Below are 18,610 nucleotides of genomic sequence, written 5' to 3' on the forward strand. Positions count from 1 at the left end.
AAAAGTAGAATATATTAATGCAGTATGAAGAAGAATGTTTTAATGTGTACACATATAATCATCATACTGCTGTGATTATATGCATCAAGTGTTCATTCAAGGCCAAGGCAAAATATCGTAATGTATATATCGTATATCGCGATATGGCCTAAAAATATCGCGATATTAAAAAAAGGCAAAATCGCCCAGCCCTACTCGAAATACATTTCAAACAACCAACCAATCATGTAATAATGTTTGAATAAACCAAACTGCAACTCACCACAAAGTATAATCAGAAATAGGTAGTTACCAATCAAAAAAAACACAAACTCGCTGGGAAAGTTATTGGCTACTTCAACATTCTGTGACCTAAAATCTACAATTTGTGGTCTAACAATCAGCACATTTTAATGGGTCTGAATGCACTGCAGTTGCGGATTTTCAGCTTTTCCTGCCCTGATGCTTGGCTAAAAAAATTAAGAAAAATGGAATTGCATCTCTTGGACTCTAGCATAAATTGATCCTACAAAACTATCAATCAATCAATCAATGTTTTTTTTATATAGCCCTAAAGCACAAGTGTCTCAAAGGGCTGCACAGGTCACAAAGACATCGGTGGATCAGCGCCCACATAAGGGCAAGGAAAAACTCATAACCCTGTGGGACGTCGATGAGAATGACTATATAACTAAGGGGCAATTTATTTGTATTTTGTATTGTATTAGTTTATTTAGATAGAGACAATGCACGTTAATCAACACTGCTGTAAATGTGCCAATTTTAGCAACAAAGCCAGTTTCCAACCGTGGTTCCTCTGCAAGATGTAGATCGCCAGCAGCAAACACAATGCAATAACAACAATTCACTAATAGCCTACTTGAAATTAAAAAAACTATTCATGAATATCTTACGCACACCTAAGGCAACATTCAGCAGAAGCACTACACATTGTGCGTTAAAGGGGAAGTGCACTTTTTTGGGAATTTGGCCTATTTTTCACAATCATTAATGTACATTGTGTAAATATATTTATATAATGTATTCACTGGCGGATTTTTATTTTTTATATAATTATAGAGCAGAGGTCGGTAACCCGCGGCTCCGGAGCCGCATGCGGCTCTTTGCCCACTCTGATTTGGCTCAGCTGCATAACCGCCGACCCCCCCAATTATTTCGGGGGGTTTTCGGATTTTTGTGCCTCGCCCGGACATCACTCGGGGCTACTCTCCAATTTTCACTCGGACTACAACATTGAGGGCGTGCAGTGATGGCTTTACTTTTAACGTCCTTAACAACATGTCATCCAGAATCCTTTGCATCCATGACTAATCCTGGCTATATTATACACCCCCCCCCCCCCTCCATCCGCAGGTTGAGGTGGGCGGGGTTGGGGTGCGGGGTTGTATAATATAGTCAGGATTAGTCATGGATGCAAAGGATTCTGGGTATTTGTTGTGTTGCGTTTACTGTGAGGATGTTCTCCCGAAATGTGTTTGTCACTCTTGTTTGGTGTGGGTTCACAGTGTGGCGCATATTAGTAAGAGTGTTAAAGTTGTTTATATCACAACCTTTAGTGGGACCTGTATGGCTGTTGAACAACTATGCTTTGCAGTTGTGTACGTCCATCTGTGGAAGCCACATACAAAATGTCACTGGGCTGGCAAGCTGTTTGTACATGTTGTAGAAGGCGTCAAAGGCAGTGGCTTCATTCCACGCCCTTATTATTGTTATCTGAGTGACCATCAGCATATATTCGCAAAAATGGTTGCTTTGAGAATTCGGGAACCTCCCGGAAATTTTGGTTGGGTTAAAAAGTGTAATGCTGTCAAGCGGAATTCACGTAAAAGTCGCGGGTGTCTAAGACCCCTGGTGTACACATAGTACAAAGCAAAAAAAAAATAAAAAAATCTTTATGCTGTGTTATTTCATTTTAAATTTCAAAAGAGTTTTGTGGCTCCCATTGTCTTCTTTATTTTGTGAAATGGGTCAAAATGGCTCTTTGAGTCGTAAAGGTTGCCGACCCCTGTTATAGAGATTAAATAAGAGTGGCCCCAGGATTTAACCCTGGGGCACACCTACTGTACTGTACGTCATTAATACGATGACAGGACAATACAAGTTTGTATTGTCAGCTGATGTTCTGTGATCTAAATATAACTTTATCCAATGTATAGCATCAGGTGAGAAATTGAACCGTGACCGTTTTGAGATGAGGCCATCATGGCTGGTGGCATCAAATGCCCTTCTCATGTCTAGGGAAACAGCACCAATTACACCCCCCTTGTCCGTCGTGGATTTCACATTTTCAATAAACAGTTTTGTTTAACTTACACCAAAGAAAAACCCAATATTTTGACCATTTGTTTACTGACAGTGTTTTTTGAGTTTTTGTGGGAAAGTCAACACATTTGTCATTGCCAAGTCATCAGGGGAAAAAAAGGGTGAAGCCTGTGTGAAAGGGTTCAGTGTGTGTCGCTCATAAAACCTCTCCACTAGTGCTGAGGAGGCAAAAGGTAATCGTGCAGACTTTGCCATGGTTTATAGCTTTAGAAGGATAGTGCACTGGCAGTGTCAGAATTGCAGGTGGAAACAAAGTATTTGCTGATCTGTCTCACAAATCTTGATTCATAATCAACACAACTTTCATATACCGTCCAAAATGCAAAATGCATAGATGATGTCATTGTGGTATTAGCTGAGATTGAATCCACTATGTCTAACTCTGTAACAAAAGCAAGTACAAATACTTAATTTGTCAGACGAGATGCAGACCCTACCGCAAGGGTAGGGAACCTATGGCTCTCGAGCCAGATGTGGCTCTTTTGATGACTGCATCTGGCTCTCAGATAAATCTTAGCTGACGTTGCTTAACACGATAAGTAATGAAAAAATATGCTGGTAATCAGTGTCAAAAATAATGTTCAAAGTATAAAACATTTTCATGCATTTTAATCCATCATCCGTTTTTTACCGTGCCTGTTCAAGAAGTCCTATTAATTGTAAGAGCTATTATCATTGGTTAGCTTCTGAATAACAATGTTACTGAAAAGAATAAGATAATTATTGTACTCTAAAAATGTTGGTCTTACTTAAAAATGCATGCATCTAGTTTTATGGCTCTCACGTAAATACATTGTAAAATATGTGGCTTTCATGGCTCTCTCAACCAAACAGATTTCACCAAAATCGGTCTAATACAAGTTTCTATTTGACTTTTTCCTTCATCAAACAAAATGCCCGAGCCCCATTAACTTGGGAAAGTGTGAATATTCAAAGTTTTCAAACTTAAAGCCCTGAATAAGAACAACAAAGGCACTGACCTTTGAGTGGACTTTAAGCTTCTTGACAGGTCAATGTTTTTCAGAGTGCGTTTTTTTTTTTTTTTTTTTTTACACATCGTCTGAATAGCATGCTAATGGATGAAATAATAAAGTAAGCTACTTTCTGGTGAAATAATTAAATAGTTAAGGTCTGAAATGCAAAAGTATCACTATCAAGCAGCGAGAGAGGAAAGCACATCATAGTAATCAAAAATAAACTATTAGTGGAGGTCAATGTCAACACGAAAGGATGCCATATTTACTGCAGACCAAAAATTGGATGGCTGAAACGTTCCTAAAAGAAGCTTAATGGAGTTGGGGAAAAGCAGCCTCGGTTCATTCTTCAGCCGAGCAAGACAAAAAGCCTGATAGTAAATATTTCAGCTGCACATGTTCCAGGGCCAAATGAATAATGTGCCAAATCTTCAGAAAGGTTTTATTTCTCTCTGCTGAGCAAACACATTATAGCTGCCATTCATTTAAAGGATTTTGGCTTTGGCATTGAGCCGAGGTCCCCAAAATTGTCATTTGGGGCATCTGAATGAAAATTAAAAACAGCATGACTACAGTACATTGGTGTCTGAAAGCTACACAGTGTACTTGAACACCTCGTCATGTAGACAGAGCCTGCACACTGCAAGTTGTTCGTTGTTCTGTGTGCATTCTATGAACAAACATGTATGTGTGCTAAAGTAAAGCTGGCCTTCCCATGTGGTGGCTGTCACTAATTAGTGTAATTTCCCAGCTATGAGTACTCAATTTAAAGGGGAACATTATCACCAGACCTATGTAAGCGTCAATAAATACCTTAATGGTGCAGAAAAAAGACCATATATTTTTTTAACCGATTTCCGAACTCTAAATGGGTGAATTTTGTCGAATTAAACGCCTTTCTCTTTATGGCTCTTTTGGCGATGACTTCAGAACGTGACGTCACCGAGGTAATACAGCCGCCATTTTCATTTTCAACACATTGCAAACACCGGGTCTCAGCTCTGTTATTTTCCGTTTCTTCGACTATTTTTTGGAACCTTGGAGACATCATGCCTCGTCGGTGTGTTGTCGGAAGGTGTAACAACACTAACAGGGAGGGATTCAAGTTGCACCGAAGATGCGAAAGAGGCAAGAAATCTGCCGCCGGACCCCCATTGAATGTGCCGGAGTGTCTGCACGTTTTACCGGCGATGACAGACATGGCACAGAGATGTATGGATAACCTGCAGATGCATTTGCAACGATAAAGTCAACGAAATCACAAAGGTGAGTTTTGTTGATGTTGTTGACTTATGTGCTAATCAGACATATTTGGTCGCGGCGTGACTGGCAGCTAATCGATGCTAACATGCTACACTAACCGATGCTAACATGCTATTTACCGGCGATGCTAAAGCAGACATGGCACAAAGAAGTATGGATAACCTGTAGATGCATTTGCAACTATATTACGTTTCCTTCCACCCACATTTAATGCGAAAAAACACTTACCAATCGAAGGATTTAAGTTGGTCCAGTGTCACAAGATGCGAAAGTCCTGATCTTTTGGTCCGCACATTTTACTGGCGATGCTATCGCAGCTATTCGGCCATGCTTTGGCTATAAATAGCGTCAATAGCTATTCGCTCAATAGCTGCAGTTTCTTCTTCAATACTCTCATACTCCAACCGTTCGTTTCAAAACATGCGTAATCCGTTGAATCGCTTAAGCCGCTGAAATCCGAGTCTGAATCCGAGTTTATGTCGCTATATCTTGCTGTGCTATTCGCCATTATTTGTTTACATTGGCAGCACTGTGTGACCACAGTGCTTTAAAGCTTTTTTTAGGGATATTGCGGGACCAGTAAAATTTTGAAAAAAAATTCAAAAAATACAACAAGCCACTGGGAACTGATTTTTATTGTTTTTAACCCTTTTGAAATTGTGATAATGTTCCCCTTTAATTGTTTCTTAACTGGATACAGACTAGTATATGTGCAGTTACTTAAAGGATCATATTATGATTTCATTTGTTTTATCTTTCAAGCACTTCCTTGTGGTTTACATAACATGTAAGGATGGTTCTTTGGTCAAAATTGTGCTCAGATTATGTTTTACATATCATCTTCAAGCCTCTTTCTGACCGCCTTGTCAGAATGCGCCATTTTGTGGGCAGTCTTATGTACGTGCCTCCACTTCAACTGTTTCTTCTCCCCGTCAACCATGTTATAGATGTTAGTTCTGTCATATCAAGTCTGCTGACAGATATAAGTTAAAACTATATACTACTTTGTATTAAAATTGGCAACAGCAAAGTATGCATGTGCATGTTCGAGCCAATCTGCCTCACAAAAAGAGGATAGAGAAAATTAGAAAAACGTATTGACTACAGCGTCCGACTACAAGGACGGACTCGCACAAAGATCTTTGGGGTAAATCTCTACTATATGGAGATATCCGCTGACATTACATGTGGGAAAAACGTCACTAATTGGGAAAATTTCAAACAGCTTGTTTGGAGGAAGTGTGAAGGAAGGCAATATAGTCTTGTAAATATCTTTGCAATGTCTCCATGGTGCCTATCTCAGCTACAATCGGTCAGAAGGCGGTGTACACTGTGGACAAGTCGCCAGGAGAATAAGCGGTAGGAAGTGGATGGATGGATGGATGTCTCCATGGTTTGATTTCTACGGAGCCCCTAAAGCAGGGGTGTCAAACTCAAATACAGAGTGGGCCACAATTTAAAACTGAACAAAGCCGCGGGCCAAGGTTGAACAAATTAACCTTTTAATAGGGATGCAAACAAGTTTTGCAATGAATATTGAACAAGCAAGGCTTAAATAGGGCAGCACGGTGGAACAGGGGTTAGTGCATTTGCGTCACAATACGAAAGTCCTGAGTAATCCTGGTTCAATCTCGGGCTTGGGATCTTTCTGTGTGGAGTTTGCATGTTCTCCCCGTGACTGCATGGGTTCCCTCCAGGTACTCGGGCTTCCTCCCATGGAACAGGCAGAGCTTATATAACGTAATAGTGCAAAATCAACTTTCAAAAAACAAACGAAAAAACATCAGTGGTATATTAAATAAAAGTTAATTTAAAAAATGAATGCCTATTTTCTATTTGCAGCCTTCTGAGGTAAATATCAACATTAACTTTTTCCACGGCTAGTAATTTCGAAAATAAAATAAAAATTAGGGGGGCGGGGTTTGGAGGTAGCGGGGATGTATATTGTAGCATTCCGGAAGACTTAGTGCTGCAAGGGGTTCTGGGTATTTGTTATGTTGTGTTTATGTTGTGTTACGGTGCAGGTGTTCTCCCGAAATGTCTTTTGTCATCCTTGTTTGGTGTGGGTTCACAGTGTGGCGCATATTTGTAACAATGTTAAAGTTGTTTATACGTCCACCCTCAGTGTGACCTGTATGGCTGTTGACCAAGTATGTGTGTGTGACAGCTTCATATATTATGTGACTTGGCCAGCACGCTGTTAATATGGAGGAAAAGAGGACGTGACGACATGTTGTAGAGGACCCTAAAGGCAGTGTCTTTAAGGCACGCTCCCAATATTGTTGTCCGGGTGGAAATCGGGAGAATGGTTCTCCAGGGAGATTTTCGGGAAGGGCACTAAACTTCGGGAGTCTCCCGGTAAAATCGGGAGGGTTGGCAAGTATGAGTATTAGCGGTGAATGTGGTGTTACCGGCGGGCCAGTTCTAATGTTAATTTGATATTCCCTCAAGGGCCAAATGAAATTAAACGCGGGCCAGAGTTTGACACCCATGCCCTAAAGCAGGGGTGCCCATTACGTCGATCGCGAGCTACCAGTTGACCGCGGGGGGTGTGTCAGTCGATCTCCAGCCAGGCTTTTAAAAAAAATAGACCTAAAAATTAGTGATCATCAATCTTCACCAAAACATGACATAAATGACATTCACGGTACCGGAGGGTCTTGTGAGATGACGCTGGTTGCTGCAAGATCATTATTATGAAAATATGACCGAGAGGAAGGCGAGAAACACTTTTTATTTCAACAGACTCTCGCGCCGTACCTTCCGTCAAAACTCTAAAGGCCGACTGCACATTTCCTATCTTCACAATAAAAGCCCTGCTTCATGCTGCCTGCGCTAACTAAATACAGAGTCTTGTGCATGCCAGCTTTCCGAGACTCTTATTTTGTTAGCGCAGGCAGCATGAAGCAGGGCTTTTATTGTGAAGATAGGAAATGTGCAGTCGGCCTTTAGAGTTTTGACAGAAGGGACGGCGCGAAAGTCTGTTGAAATAAAAAGTGTTTCTCGCCTTCCTCTCTGTCATTTTTTCGTAATAATGAACTGGCAGCAACCAGCGTCATCTCACAAGACCCTCGGGTGCCGTGAATGTCAATCAAGCAAGCTACGGAATTTGCCGTCAATGTTTTTCTTGTAAAGTGTATGGAAGCTGGATGAATTAGATGCCAAAAACCAACCACTTTCATGTGGTATTGTACAGAAAGGACAACTTTTTTTCTCCTCCATTTGAAAATGTGGGCGTTATCATCATTACTGTCTGATTCCAATCAATGCAAGTCATCAGAATCAGGTAATACACCAACTTATATTCTTGTCTTTGTGAAAGAAAGACATCTATATGTGTTACACATGCTTGTATTATCATTAAACACATTTAACTTGTTTACAAAAATGTCTCTTTCATAAATAACTAAATATAAATGATATATATAAATGAGGTAGATCCCCTCGAGTTGGTCAGTTGAAAAGGTGTGGGCACCCCTGCCCTAAAGGTACATAACTTTTCCACTAAAACACAGTGTTGTTGATAACATCCATCAGTGTAAAAACATATTATTTTCACTGCTTAGCTACATGACGGTATGAGTGACTGATAAAACCTTAAATGATAGAACTTAAAGGGGACCTTTTATGCAAAACCAACTTTTCGTACAGAGAGGTACCTTTTTGTGTATTTGGAAGACCCGGACACTAAAATCTACGGAGCCCCTCCAGGGACATGGATGATTTACAAGATCTCCCTGTGACGCCTTGCTGGCATCGTGGTGTGGTTCTTGTTCTCTCGTGGAGGCAGTTTGAGTAAGGCACAGCGTGAAAGGTAAGAATGATGATTTATTTAACTATAAAAACGAGCTAAGAACCAAAACCCTTGCACAAAGGCACTACAAACAAAACCAACAGAAAGCGCTAGCATGAGCTAGGGACAAACAACAGAATAGTGTGGAAGCTAAAGTACACAAAAGTAATTACCACAATGCGGGAAGAGCGACGTCACCTGTTGCATGGAAGCAAATGAGAATCTGAGACCGAATGAAAAACAAGGGCAGGCTTACAGAGAAGGGATAATCAAAAAGCAGGTGCGTGTGAAAAACCAAAGGCAGGTGACACAAATGGGTTACTATGACAACGGAAACAAAACAGGAAGTGCCACCAGGAACTAAGAAGTCAAATACTACAAGGATGTGATACCAAACAGAACAAAAACAGAATATGCCATGATCCGAGTAGCGGATCATGACACTCGAAATACTTTTTGCGAGATCTTGCAAAGGTTTTTTTTTCCAATGTCAGTGAACGGAAAGTAAAACAGACAGCGATGGTGAACCGGAAGTGAAACAGACAAAGCGATGGAGCCCAAGCCATCATCAGTGGGAGAAGTTTAATGATTTCTATTTTAGTATTGGCATAACTTCGAAAACACAGAGATGTGCCTGAGATGGCCTTTTTCTTTTAAAGTGCACCTGGATTCCTCCAACAAATCTGATTGAAAACAGCTGACCCCTACTTCTCCCCTTAAGTCAACCATCTCTTTCATGACTCCCATGCGCTCAGATGGCATAACCAAATATTCTTGAATAATCTGTTATACAACTGACATGTTTGCTGCTTTATTTGATTTCAATATTTTCTTTCAACCGTATGTGTCATGTTAACTTTCTCAGATACTAACGTGTTGTACTTCTTTGACAGTAAAAGCTTTCAAATAAACTAATGGGAGATTTTTACTATGTGGAGCTTACAGGAAATGCAATTTATGTACACCAATTTATGGTCTCTTCTTTAACTGCCACAGCCATGAATAATTTCACCGCTTTGACACATCAGCTTTCAGGTACGCCTTGTTGTGACGGCAACAACAACAAAAAAAACTCCAAGCTGAGCCAAGCAACACTGAGCCAAGTCAGCAGATTTCAATGGAATAAAACGACACTGAGGAAAGAGCTGACTATTACCTCAATAATCGTTGTTTATTTAATCATGTTTTTTTAGGACAACATTAGACCCTATATATCTACTATATCTTATTTTCCACAGGAGTCAAGTGATATTCCATATTCTCAAACATCTCTAGATGCATTAACTGCAATTGTCTAAGGTTTCAGTCTACTTTTTGTGCAGGAATATTTATATATTAGATGTTTTGAGACATACAGTAGGGAAAGGATTCATATGACCTCGTTCCTGGGTGGATCTTGCGAGAGAGAAAATTGTCAGGTAATCATTTTGCAATGCAGTCTGCTGAAAATGGTGGAAAGCACCACTCTACATATCAACTTCAACTACATATCAAGAGACAGCTTTTTTCCCCAGAGCTGTCACCATGTTGAACTCTAACTTTAAATAATAATAATCCACCCCTTTACAATATCCTGCCCTAATACCCTACTGTGCAATACTACCCTTTGAGTGCAATACGTCCGACACTGATTGTTATTTATTACTTCGGCACTCTTGTCTTGTTCTGTATATTGTACATTATTTTGTATTTCTTTAATGTTTTGTATATTGTACAGGATTGCTTATAATTTTTATTGGATAGTAGTCTGTTTATTTCAATTGTTAGTTTTTTCCTTTATTACCTCTTGTGTTATTTATTTTACCCCATGTTTGTTCCCACTACCGCACCTTAAGTTGAAATCTTTAATATTGTTATATGCAAATATAATGACAATAAAGTCCATTCTATTCTATTCTTTAATGAGAAACCTTGGAGGGGACCCCCCTGGCCCACCTAGGCGACCGCTGCAATGGAGGTCAAGTGGATCTAGTTAATACTGTGAGAGTCCAGTCTATAGTGGGGCTAGCAGGAAATCATCTTGAGTGGAGACAGGTCAGCAGCGCAGAGACGTCCCCAACTGATGCACAGATGAGTGGTCCACCCCGAGTCCCAAATTTGAAAAAGATAGCGCTTCATCTGGACGGCACTAGCTTGTCAGGTAAACCGCAACAAATAGGGACATATGAATCCCTTTTTCTTCCTGCATAATTATCTTGAAATTACTGTCACAAAAAAACTGTACAGTGCACATATGTTGACCAAGAGTAAACATCAAATTTCACAGCAAACTTTTGCCAATGAGGAATCACATGAAATTGATAGAATCGGTGATATACAAAGAGGGATAAAAAAAATCTTACCTCTGCAAATTGGCACAGGGAAGTCCCACACTGACACACCTGCTGTATTTGTGACACAGGTGAGCAGCGAATGGCCATCCAGGACGTAACCAGAAATACACCTGTAACCGATTTTTGCCCCTACGCTGAACTGGGTTCCATTTAATATGCCTTTTGATGGAACTCCTGGGTTTCCACAAAAGCTGCTCCTGAGCTCTGAAAAATTGAGACAGAAAAAAACATGTTCAATATGATGATTTATTACATAATGGTTGCATTGACATCACTTTTCATTGTTACCAATGCATCCTACCAAGCCCTCAAGGTCAGAAAAAAGACAGTCACAATACATTTTAAATATGATGCAAAATGTATTTTATTTCAGGTGTTCAACTAAAGGGGACCTACTGTGTAAATAGTTTCTTTTTTTTTTACTTATACATGTTGTTACTTGTGTTAAACAATGCCAGATAATAAAATTGTAAGGTTCACGCATTCATACCATGAATTGATTAACGTGGACCCTGACTTAAACAAGTTGAAAAACTTATTGGGGTGTTACCATTTAGAGGTCAATTGTACGGAATATGTACTGTACTGTGCAATCTACTAATAAAAGTTTCAATCAATCAATGAATCTTGCACATGTTTTGGATGCTTCTGCCCACAGAATTTGTGGTCAAGCTACGTTGTGACATCACAACAAGGTGGACGTACTGTTTTGGACATTTAAAATGATTTCTGAGCGCGGCCACCACTGCTGCTCACTGCTCCCCTTACTTCCCAGGGGGTGGAAAAAGGGGATGGGTCTAATGCAGAGGGTAATTTCACCACACCTAGTGTGTGTGTGACTATCAGTGGTACTTTAACTTGAACTTTAGTAAAGCTTTGAGCCGGATGAACTCTTCCTGTACCGGCTGTGAGAAAACACACGGAAAAGTGGGATAAAGTATTATTTTCATCTAATCTTGACAAGTGCTCAATAACACAGACTTGCGACATGCGGTGACATAAATGCTACTAACAACAGCTCTTATATATAGGTCTGAATCGATAGGAGAGTGTGCAGATGTATCTAAGGTTGTGACCGGGTGAATCTATATAATGTGTTCAAAGTTTATTTTTGATACATCCATCCATTTTCTGCCGCTTATCCCTTTTTGGGGTCGCCACCTGATCACAGATAGACAGACAACAATCACACTCACATCCATCCATCCATCCATTTTCTACCGCTTATTCCCTTTTGGGATTGCGGGGGGCGCTGGCGCCTATCTCAGCTACAATCGGGCCGAAGGTGGGGTACACCCTGGACAAGTCGCCACCTCATCGCAGGGCCAACACAGATAGACAGACAACATTCACACTCACATTCACACACTAGGGCCAATTTAGTGTTGCCAATCAACCTATCCCCAGGTGCATGTCTTTGGAAGTGGGAGGAAGCTGGAATCCTCGGAGGAAACCCACGCATTCACGGGGAGGACATGCAAACTCCAAACAGAAAGATCCCGAGCCTCGGATTGAACCCGGGACTGCAGGACCTTTGTATTGTGAGGCAGACGCACAAACCCCTCTGGCACACTCACATCATGTCTGGAAAATAAAATAGCTCTGACAAGCGGTAGACATGGATAGATGTATGGACTTCATATTACAACTGTGTGGCATATTGTTGCCGGATTTGTTCCTCCGAGGATGCGTCGACATGAACAAAGCAAAGGTAAGATATAATGAATTTATTTAAGTAACAAAAACAGGCAAAGAACAATAATACTGGAGCTAAGCAGAAAAGGCAAACAAAGGGAGCTAGCGTGGGAGCTAGTAAAACGAACAGAAATACTAACAACTAGGCACGAAGGCACACAACAGGGAAAACAAATAATTAGCGTGAGAGCTATAATTAAAAAAAAGGTGTAGCGTGAAAGCTAACGAGAAAATACATACGAGTCGTCACTGTTGCATGAAAGCAAACTAGGATCCCAGAAAGACTGAACAGAAAAGGCTGGCTTATATAGGATGGTGATTAACAGAGCAGGTGTGCGTCTTGAAACCACGGCAGGTGAAAATAATATGTAGCTATGGAAACATACTAATAAGAATAATCAAAACTACAACATTGAAAGATCTGAGCAGCGGATCGCAACACTTCAAGGTATATAATCAAACAGTGTGCATTTTCAAAATAAACATGATACTTTTGGAGGGGACTTGGCAGGGTTTCATTTGCAATGCCTCCACAAACAAACATCTTGCAGACGGACTGAAACAACGGGATATGAATGTGACTGTGGAGCAAAATGAACACAAAATTTACAACAAAGCATATCCAATACATATGATCTGGACCACAAGGAAGTGATTTGACTGTATATTAGGATCACTATGGGTTCCCTTTATGACAAATAGCTCCATTAATCACTCAAGAAGTTTTTGCAGTTCATATTTTTTTTATTCAAACATTGAACAGTACAATATTAAACTCTTTGACCAAAATTTATGAGATACTAAATGTAGGGGTTTTATAACCTGTAAACTATTGAACTCTAGAAATTGGGAAATGCGTTGTTTAACTATTTCAGTTTATCTGTATTAAGTCAATAAAATATATGCGTCTTTTTGAACAAAACTTAGTTATTACAAAAAATATATAAATGATAAATAAATGCTAAATGGGTTGTACTTGTATAACGCTTTTCTACCTTCAAGGTACTCAAAGCGCTTTGACACTACTTCCACATTTACCCATTCACACACACACATTCACACACTGATGGAGGGAGCTGCCATGCAAGGCGCTAACCAGCACCCATCAGGAGCAAGGGTGAAGTGTCTTGCTCAGGACACAACGGACGTGACGAGGTTGGTACTAGGTGGGGATTGAACCAGGGACCCCCGGGTTGTGCACGGCCACTCTGCCACTGCGCCACGCCGTCCATATAAATTGTTTACTTATTTTAATCAACAATGCAAACTGATTAACACAATAATACATAGGATGATGTGTACATCTACAGGATTATAGCAAGGAAGCTAATTTCCATTAGCAGATTGACACAACAGCACAATACAATGTCGACAGACAGGAACACAAGCATATAGCAAAAGTTGTTTTGAAACAAGTTAAAAGTTTTTGCATGTTTGGTTTGCTTGTAACCATGCTTAGTTAAGTAGTAGTAATAGGTGGCTAGTGATTCATTTCGGTGTTTAGTCGTTTTCAAATAAGGGCCACATCGCAGTTATGGCTGCATTCAGAGGGCCGCATGTAACAGTAAACAGTAAATATGTATTAATGCATTGTCTCATTCGATAATATTATGTATATATTATAATTATATATAATTTGATGGATAACTTGCTTTTTAATCATAAGTCCAGGTGACAAACATATATTTAAGTATTTGTTTTTCCACCAAATAATAATATAATACATGTTGCACTTTCAGATAATAAACTTTAAAATATATGCAATTTGACCTAGCACCTCCATTTTTTTGTCAAAATTGAAGGAACAAATACATTTAGAATACATTTTTTTTATTGACACCATCCTTTCTAGGCTTCCACGGGCCACGGAAAATGATGAGTCCCCCGGGGCCTTGAGTTTGACACCTGTGATTTAGATGCATCTGTACATCATTACCTCCATGTAATAGAAAAACATAATATGGGCGCTAATTGAATACCAGAGCATATTGTTTTTGAACACCTATTACCATAAAAATGCTGGATTTCTTGTCTTCTATAATTGTGTGGTAATGTTGTTGTACCGGAGCTACCGGAATGAGAATCAGCACCCCCAAGTCCGAGTCCATGGTTCTCGCCCGGAAAAGGGTGGAGTGCCATCTCCGGGTTGGAGAGGAGACCCTGCCCCAAGTGGAGGAGTTCAAGTACCTAGGAGTCTTGTACACGAGTGAGGGAAGAGTGGATCGTGAGATCGACAGGCGGATCGTTGCGTGCGGCATCTTCAGTAATGCGGCTGTCGTACCGATGCGTTGTGGTGAAGAAAGAGCTGAGCCGAAAGGCAAAGCTCTCAATTTACCGGTCGATCTATGTTCCCATCCTCAACTATGGTCATCAGCTTTGGGTCATGACCGAAAGGATAAGATCACGGGTACAAGCGGCAAAAATGAGTTTCCTCCGCCAGATGGCGGGGCTCTTCCTAAGAGATAGGGTGAGAAGCTCTGCCATTCGAGAGGAGCTCAAAGTAAAGCCGCTGCTCCTCCACATCGAGAGGAGCCAGATGAGGTGGCTCAGGCATCTGGCCAGGATGCCACCCGAATGCCTCCCTAGGTAGATGTTTAGGGTACGTCCAACGTGGAGGCCACGGGTGAGACCCAGGACACGCTGGGAAGATTATGTCTTCCGGCTAGCCTGGGAACGCCTCGGGATGCCCGGGGAAGAGCTAGACGAAGTGGCTGGGGAGAGGGAAGTCTGGGCTTCCCTGCTTAGGCTGCTGCCCCGGCGACCCGACCTCGGCTAAGCGTAAGAAGATGGATGGATGAATGGATGTTGTTGTACAGTCTTCATGCTACTGTAAATTGCATCTGGGATTGAGATCTGCTGTGTTTTTGAAAAATGTTACAAGATGCACTGTAAAATATGATGCAGACATTCACGGTAAGAATAACAAACTGATGGCTGTCAATCAAGAAAGAAAAATGACAGGAAAATGAAAAGCTCATAGAGTTATCGGCTTATGTTCAAAAACAACACTTGCTTAATTAGTAGACTGAGTTGTATTCCGTATTTATTTGACGCTCACTTTTGCACAGTGGAGTGCAGTCAGGGCCAGCAAGGCCTTCTCAGCTGGCCTAACATGACCAAGAATCATGGTCATGACTAAAGATACAATTAATGTTTAATTGACTTTCCCTAAATATCTAAAAGTATTCATATTCTCTTCATGTCATATTATGCTCCTTCCAGCGCGGTTGTTTTTAGGTTGTAGAGTTTTTATCCAATCAGAATTCAGCTAACTTATGTTGCCAAGCTGTACCAAATCTGCCCGAGGCCTTCAGAATCAAGAATGAAGATGCCCGTGCTCTCGGACACAAACATTTGACGGACAGCTGCGATAGCCAATCAGATCACGACTTGTTTTCAGTAAGGCCCTCGAGCTGGCTTAAGGCAGATATATAGTGATGTTATAGGTAACATAAAAACTCCATTACCCAGCATGCCACAGTAGCGCAGAGCACACCAGTAGCCCCGTTTAGGTTGTTGAATGTAGACATGCCGGCAGCTGGATGTTATTGATGAGCACGCTGTGGAGTAAACTTTAAGAACACGCCTCATCTGCATCTTTTATGATTAGACAAGACAACACATATATTTGCAAGGCCATTTTCATGAAGGATATTTAAAGAGAAGCTACATATTGCGAGACCATGTCGGCCAACCCCATAAGCTTGCTCAGCTTTTCCGGTGATGAAATGTGAGTTCAGATATTGTATTTATTTATTTGTTCACCTTCAATATTTTTTTTGCAATTTAAATTTTGACAGTACCACATAAGATATGTTTTAATTGCTGATGCGGGTTTATTGATTTTAAAATGCGCCAGAAGATAACACGTTTTGTACAGTTCCCAGTAGTGTGTAAATGTGTTTCTGTATAGTATTTCTCCAGCGATCATCATGTTGTGACATGAATTATCGTATTTTGAGAGGTAATCATTGAAATCAGACATCACTAAAGGCCTAGGTGGGAAATGCACGGCCTACCACTGCTTTTGCATTATACTATACAGATGCAAGGTAATTAATTATTAAAAAAAAATGGAAAAAGGAATAAGCGGTAGAAAATGGATGGATGGGTGGATGTCAGAATCAGATTTTAAATTGATGTTGTTGGAAAATTGACAGAAGGAGTGCAACATCGGCTCTTAGTCTTGATGACTATATACTTTACTAAAGCTACACAGACAGGTGATGAATTCAAGGAAAATCTGAACAAATAATAGGCAAGAAAAATAATAAATGTAGCTCTCTCAACAATTACTAGATGGCTCACGGGATTGATAGATGAGTATGAAAAATATGTGAGCCATATGTCAACAGATCCTATTTCAATCACAAACATTTCAAAGAGTTTTGTGACGATTGGGTCGTTTTCTCTGGGATGTAGTCGGGCTCGAACACAGCGTGAAGGTAAGAAATAATTGATTTATTTAACAAATAAAAACAGACTTAGTCAAAACAAACCGAACTAGCATGGGAGCTAGAAAAAACCAAAAGCGCTAGCATGGGAGCTAGAGAAATAACAGAAAAACTTGCACAAAGCACAAAAAGCAAAACAAAACTACTCGCATGGGAGCTCGAGGAGCAAAGGCACAAATTAGGAGGCAAAACTGAATGAACAGAAAAAGCAGGCTTAAATAAAGGCAGTAATCAAGAGGCAGGTGCGCATCAAAATCAAGAGGCAGGTGAATCTAATGAGTAACTATGGAAACAGAACAAACCAGGAACTAAGGAAATCAAACACTAACAGATTATAATACAAAAACGAATCAAAACCAGAACATGATATGATCCGAGCAGTGGATCATAACAAGTTTGTCAGAATACGTACTAGTGGAGGTAATTTCATGGAAGAATTACATTATAGCCTTGACCTTAACTTCAGAAAAAATAATAGACATTTACTTAAGATGAATAAGAAGCCCTGCGAAGAGATGGCGACTTGTCCAGGGTGTACAACGCCTTCCGTCTGATTGTAGCTGAGACAGACACCAGCGACCCCCGCAACCCCAAAGGGAATAAGCGGTAGAAAATAGATGGATGGAATAAGAAGCATTGTAAGAAGAACTTATTCAACGTTTCCAGCAGGGCTGTGACATGTAAAGCGTTAATGAGTATTAATTGTGTTAATGCGACAATCATTCACACAAAAGATTCTACACCATTGTTCATCATTTCTTCATCATAATTATTCTTATTCCGCCACTTTTTGGCCCAGCATAACTTCATCCCTGTTCATCTGATTCACACTGTTCCAACTTCAAAATGTTCAGCCTATTTAGGAATCGTTGACACTTCAACATTTTTCTCAAAAATTCCAGATTTCCCAGAACTCCCAGTTTTCCAGGACATTTTTCCAATTAAAATGAATAAAATTTTTTTGTAACCTTCTGGAAATTTTACTTTTAACAAATACCACTCATCTTGGTAATTGAAAGCAGCACATTTCCAGGTTCCAAAAAAATCCAGGAATTACCAGAATTCCGGGATTCCAAAGCCTATTTTTAGCTTTTTTTCTAAAGTTTTAAAAGTTATCAGGTTAAACCAATTCCAATCATTCTGCCATCAAAATATTTCAAATAATCAGTACAACAAAGTTACTTATTTTATTTTTTATAAAAATTCCCAGTTTTTCCAAAATTACAGGAATTCCGAAATACCAGTTTTCAATTCAAACATTTTTCAAACGATTCAAAATATTCCAACACAAACCCATTCACATCATCTAATACAAGTGTGCAAGTATCAATATTTTCTATATTCCCTGATGTTGCTGATTAGATAGACTAGAGCCTATCTCAGCTGCGTTCAAGTGGAAGGCGGTGTACACCCTGGACAAGTCGCCACCTTATTACAGGGCCAAAACAAGATAGACAGACACACATATTGAAACTTTTTTTTAAAAGAGGGATAATGATTACTTGTATATGTAATATTGTTTACTTACTTATGGTAAATGTATTTATCAGTGATTTATTTATTCACTGTTCTGTTACAAACAAAGAACAAAGAAATGGGATAAAACTGTTATGATATGAAATAGGTTAAGATTAAAGGTGTGCTTCTTCCTGCTCCTTTGTGGACATGCTGTAATGAAACAACTGAAATCATGTGATGCACTACATTATAATTGTAGTTCATGCAAGTTCAAAATAAACTGAAACTGAATTGATGATAAGCATGTATTCTGCATAT

At 39.9% G+C, this 18,610-nt stretch overlaps 1 protein-coding gene across 2 annotated transcripts in view; it reads right to left on the reverse strand.

The window, feature by feature from the left end:
- The window catches only part of LOC133562239 (CUB and sushi domain-containing protein 3-like), a 673,567-nt gene that overhangs the window by 501,893 nt on the left and 153,064 nt on the right, over positions 1-18,610 (reverse strand). For both annotated transcript variants that reach the window (XM_061916244.1, XM_061916243.1), the window contains exon 4: positions 10,695-10,889. In XM_061916244.1, coding sequence (XP_061772228.1) covers positions 10,695-10,889 — 195 coding nt within the window. The remainder of the gene's footprint in view (positions 1-10,694; positions 10,890-18,610) is intronic.

The sequence above is a fragment of the Nerophis ophidion genome, linkage group LG11 (genome assembly GCF_033978795.1).
Source record: "Nerophis ophidion isolate RoL-2023_Sa linkage group LG11, RoL_Noph_v1.0, whole genome shotgun sequence".
Lineage (NCBI taxonomy): Eukaryota > Metazoa > Chordata > Actinopteri > Syngnathiformes > Syngnathidae > Nerophis > Nerophis ophidion.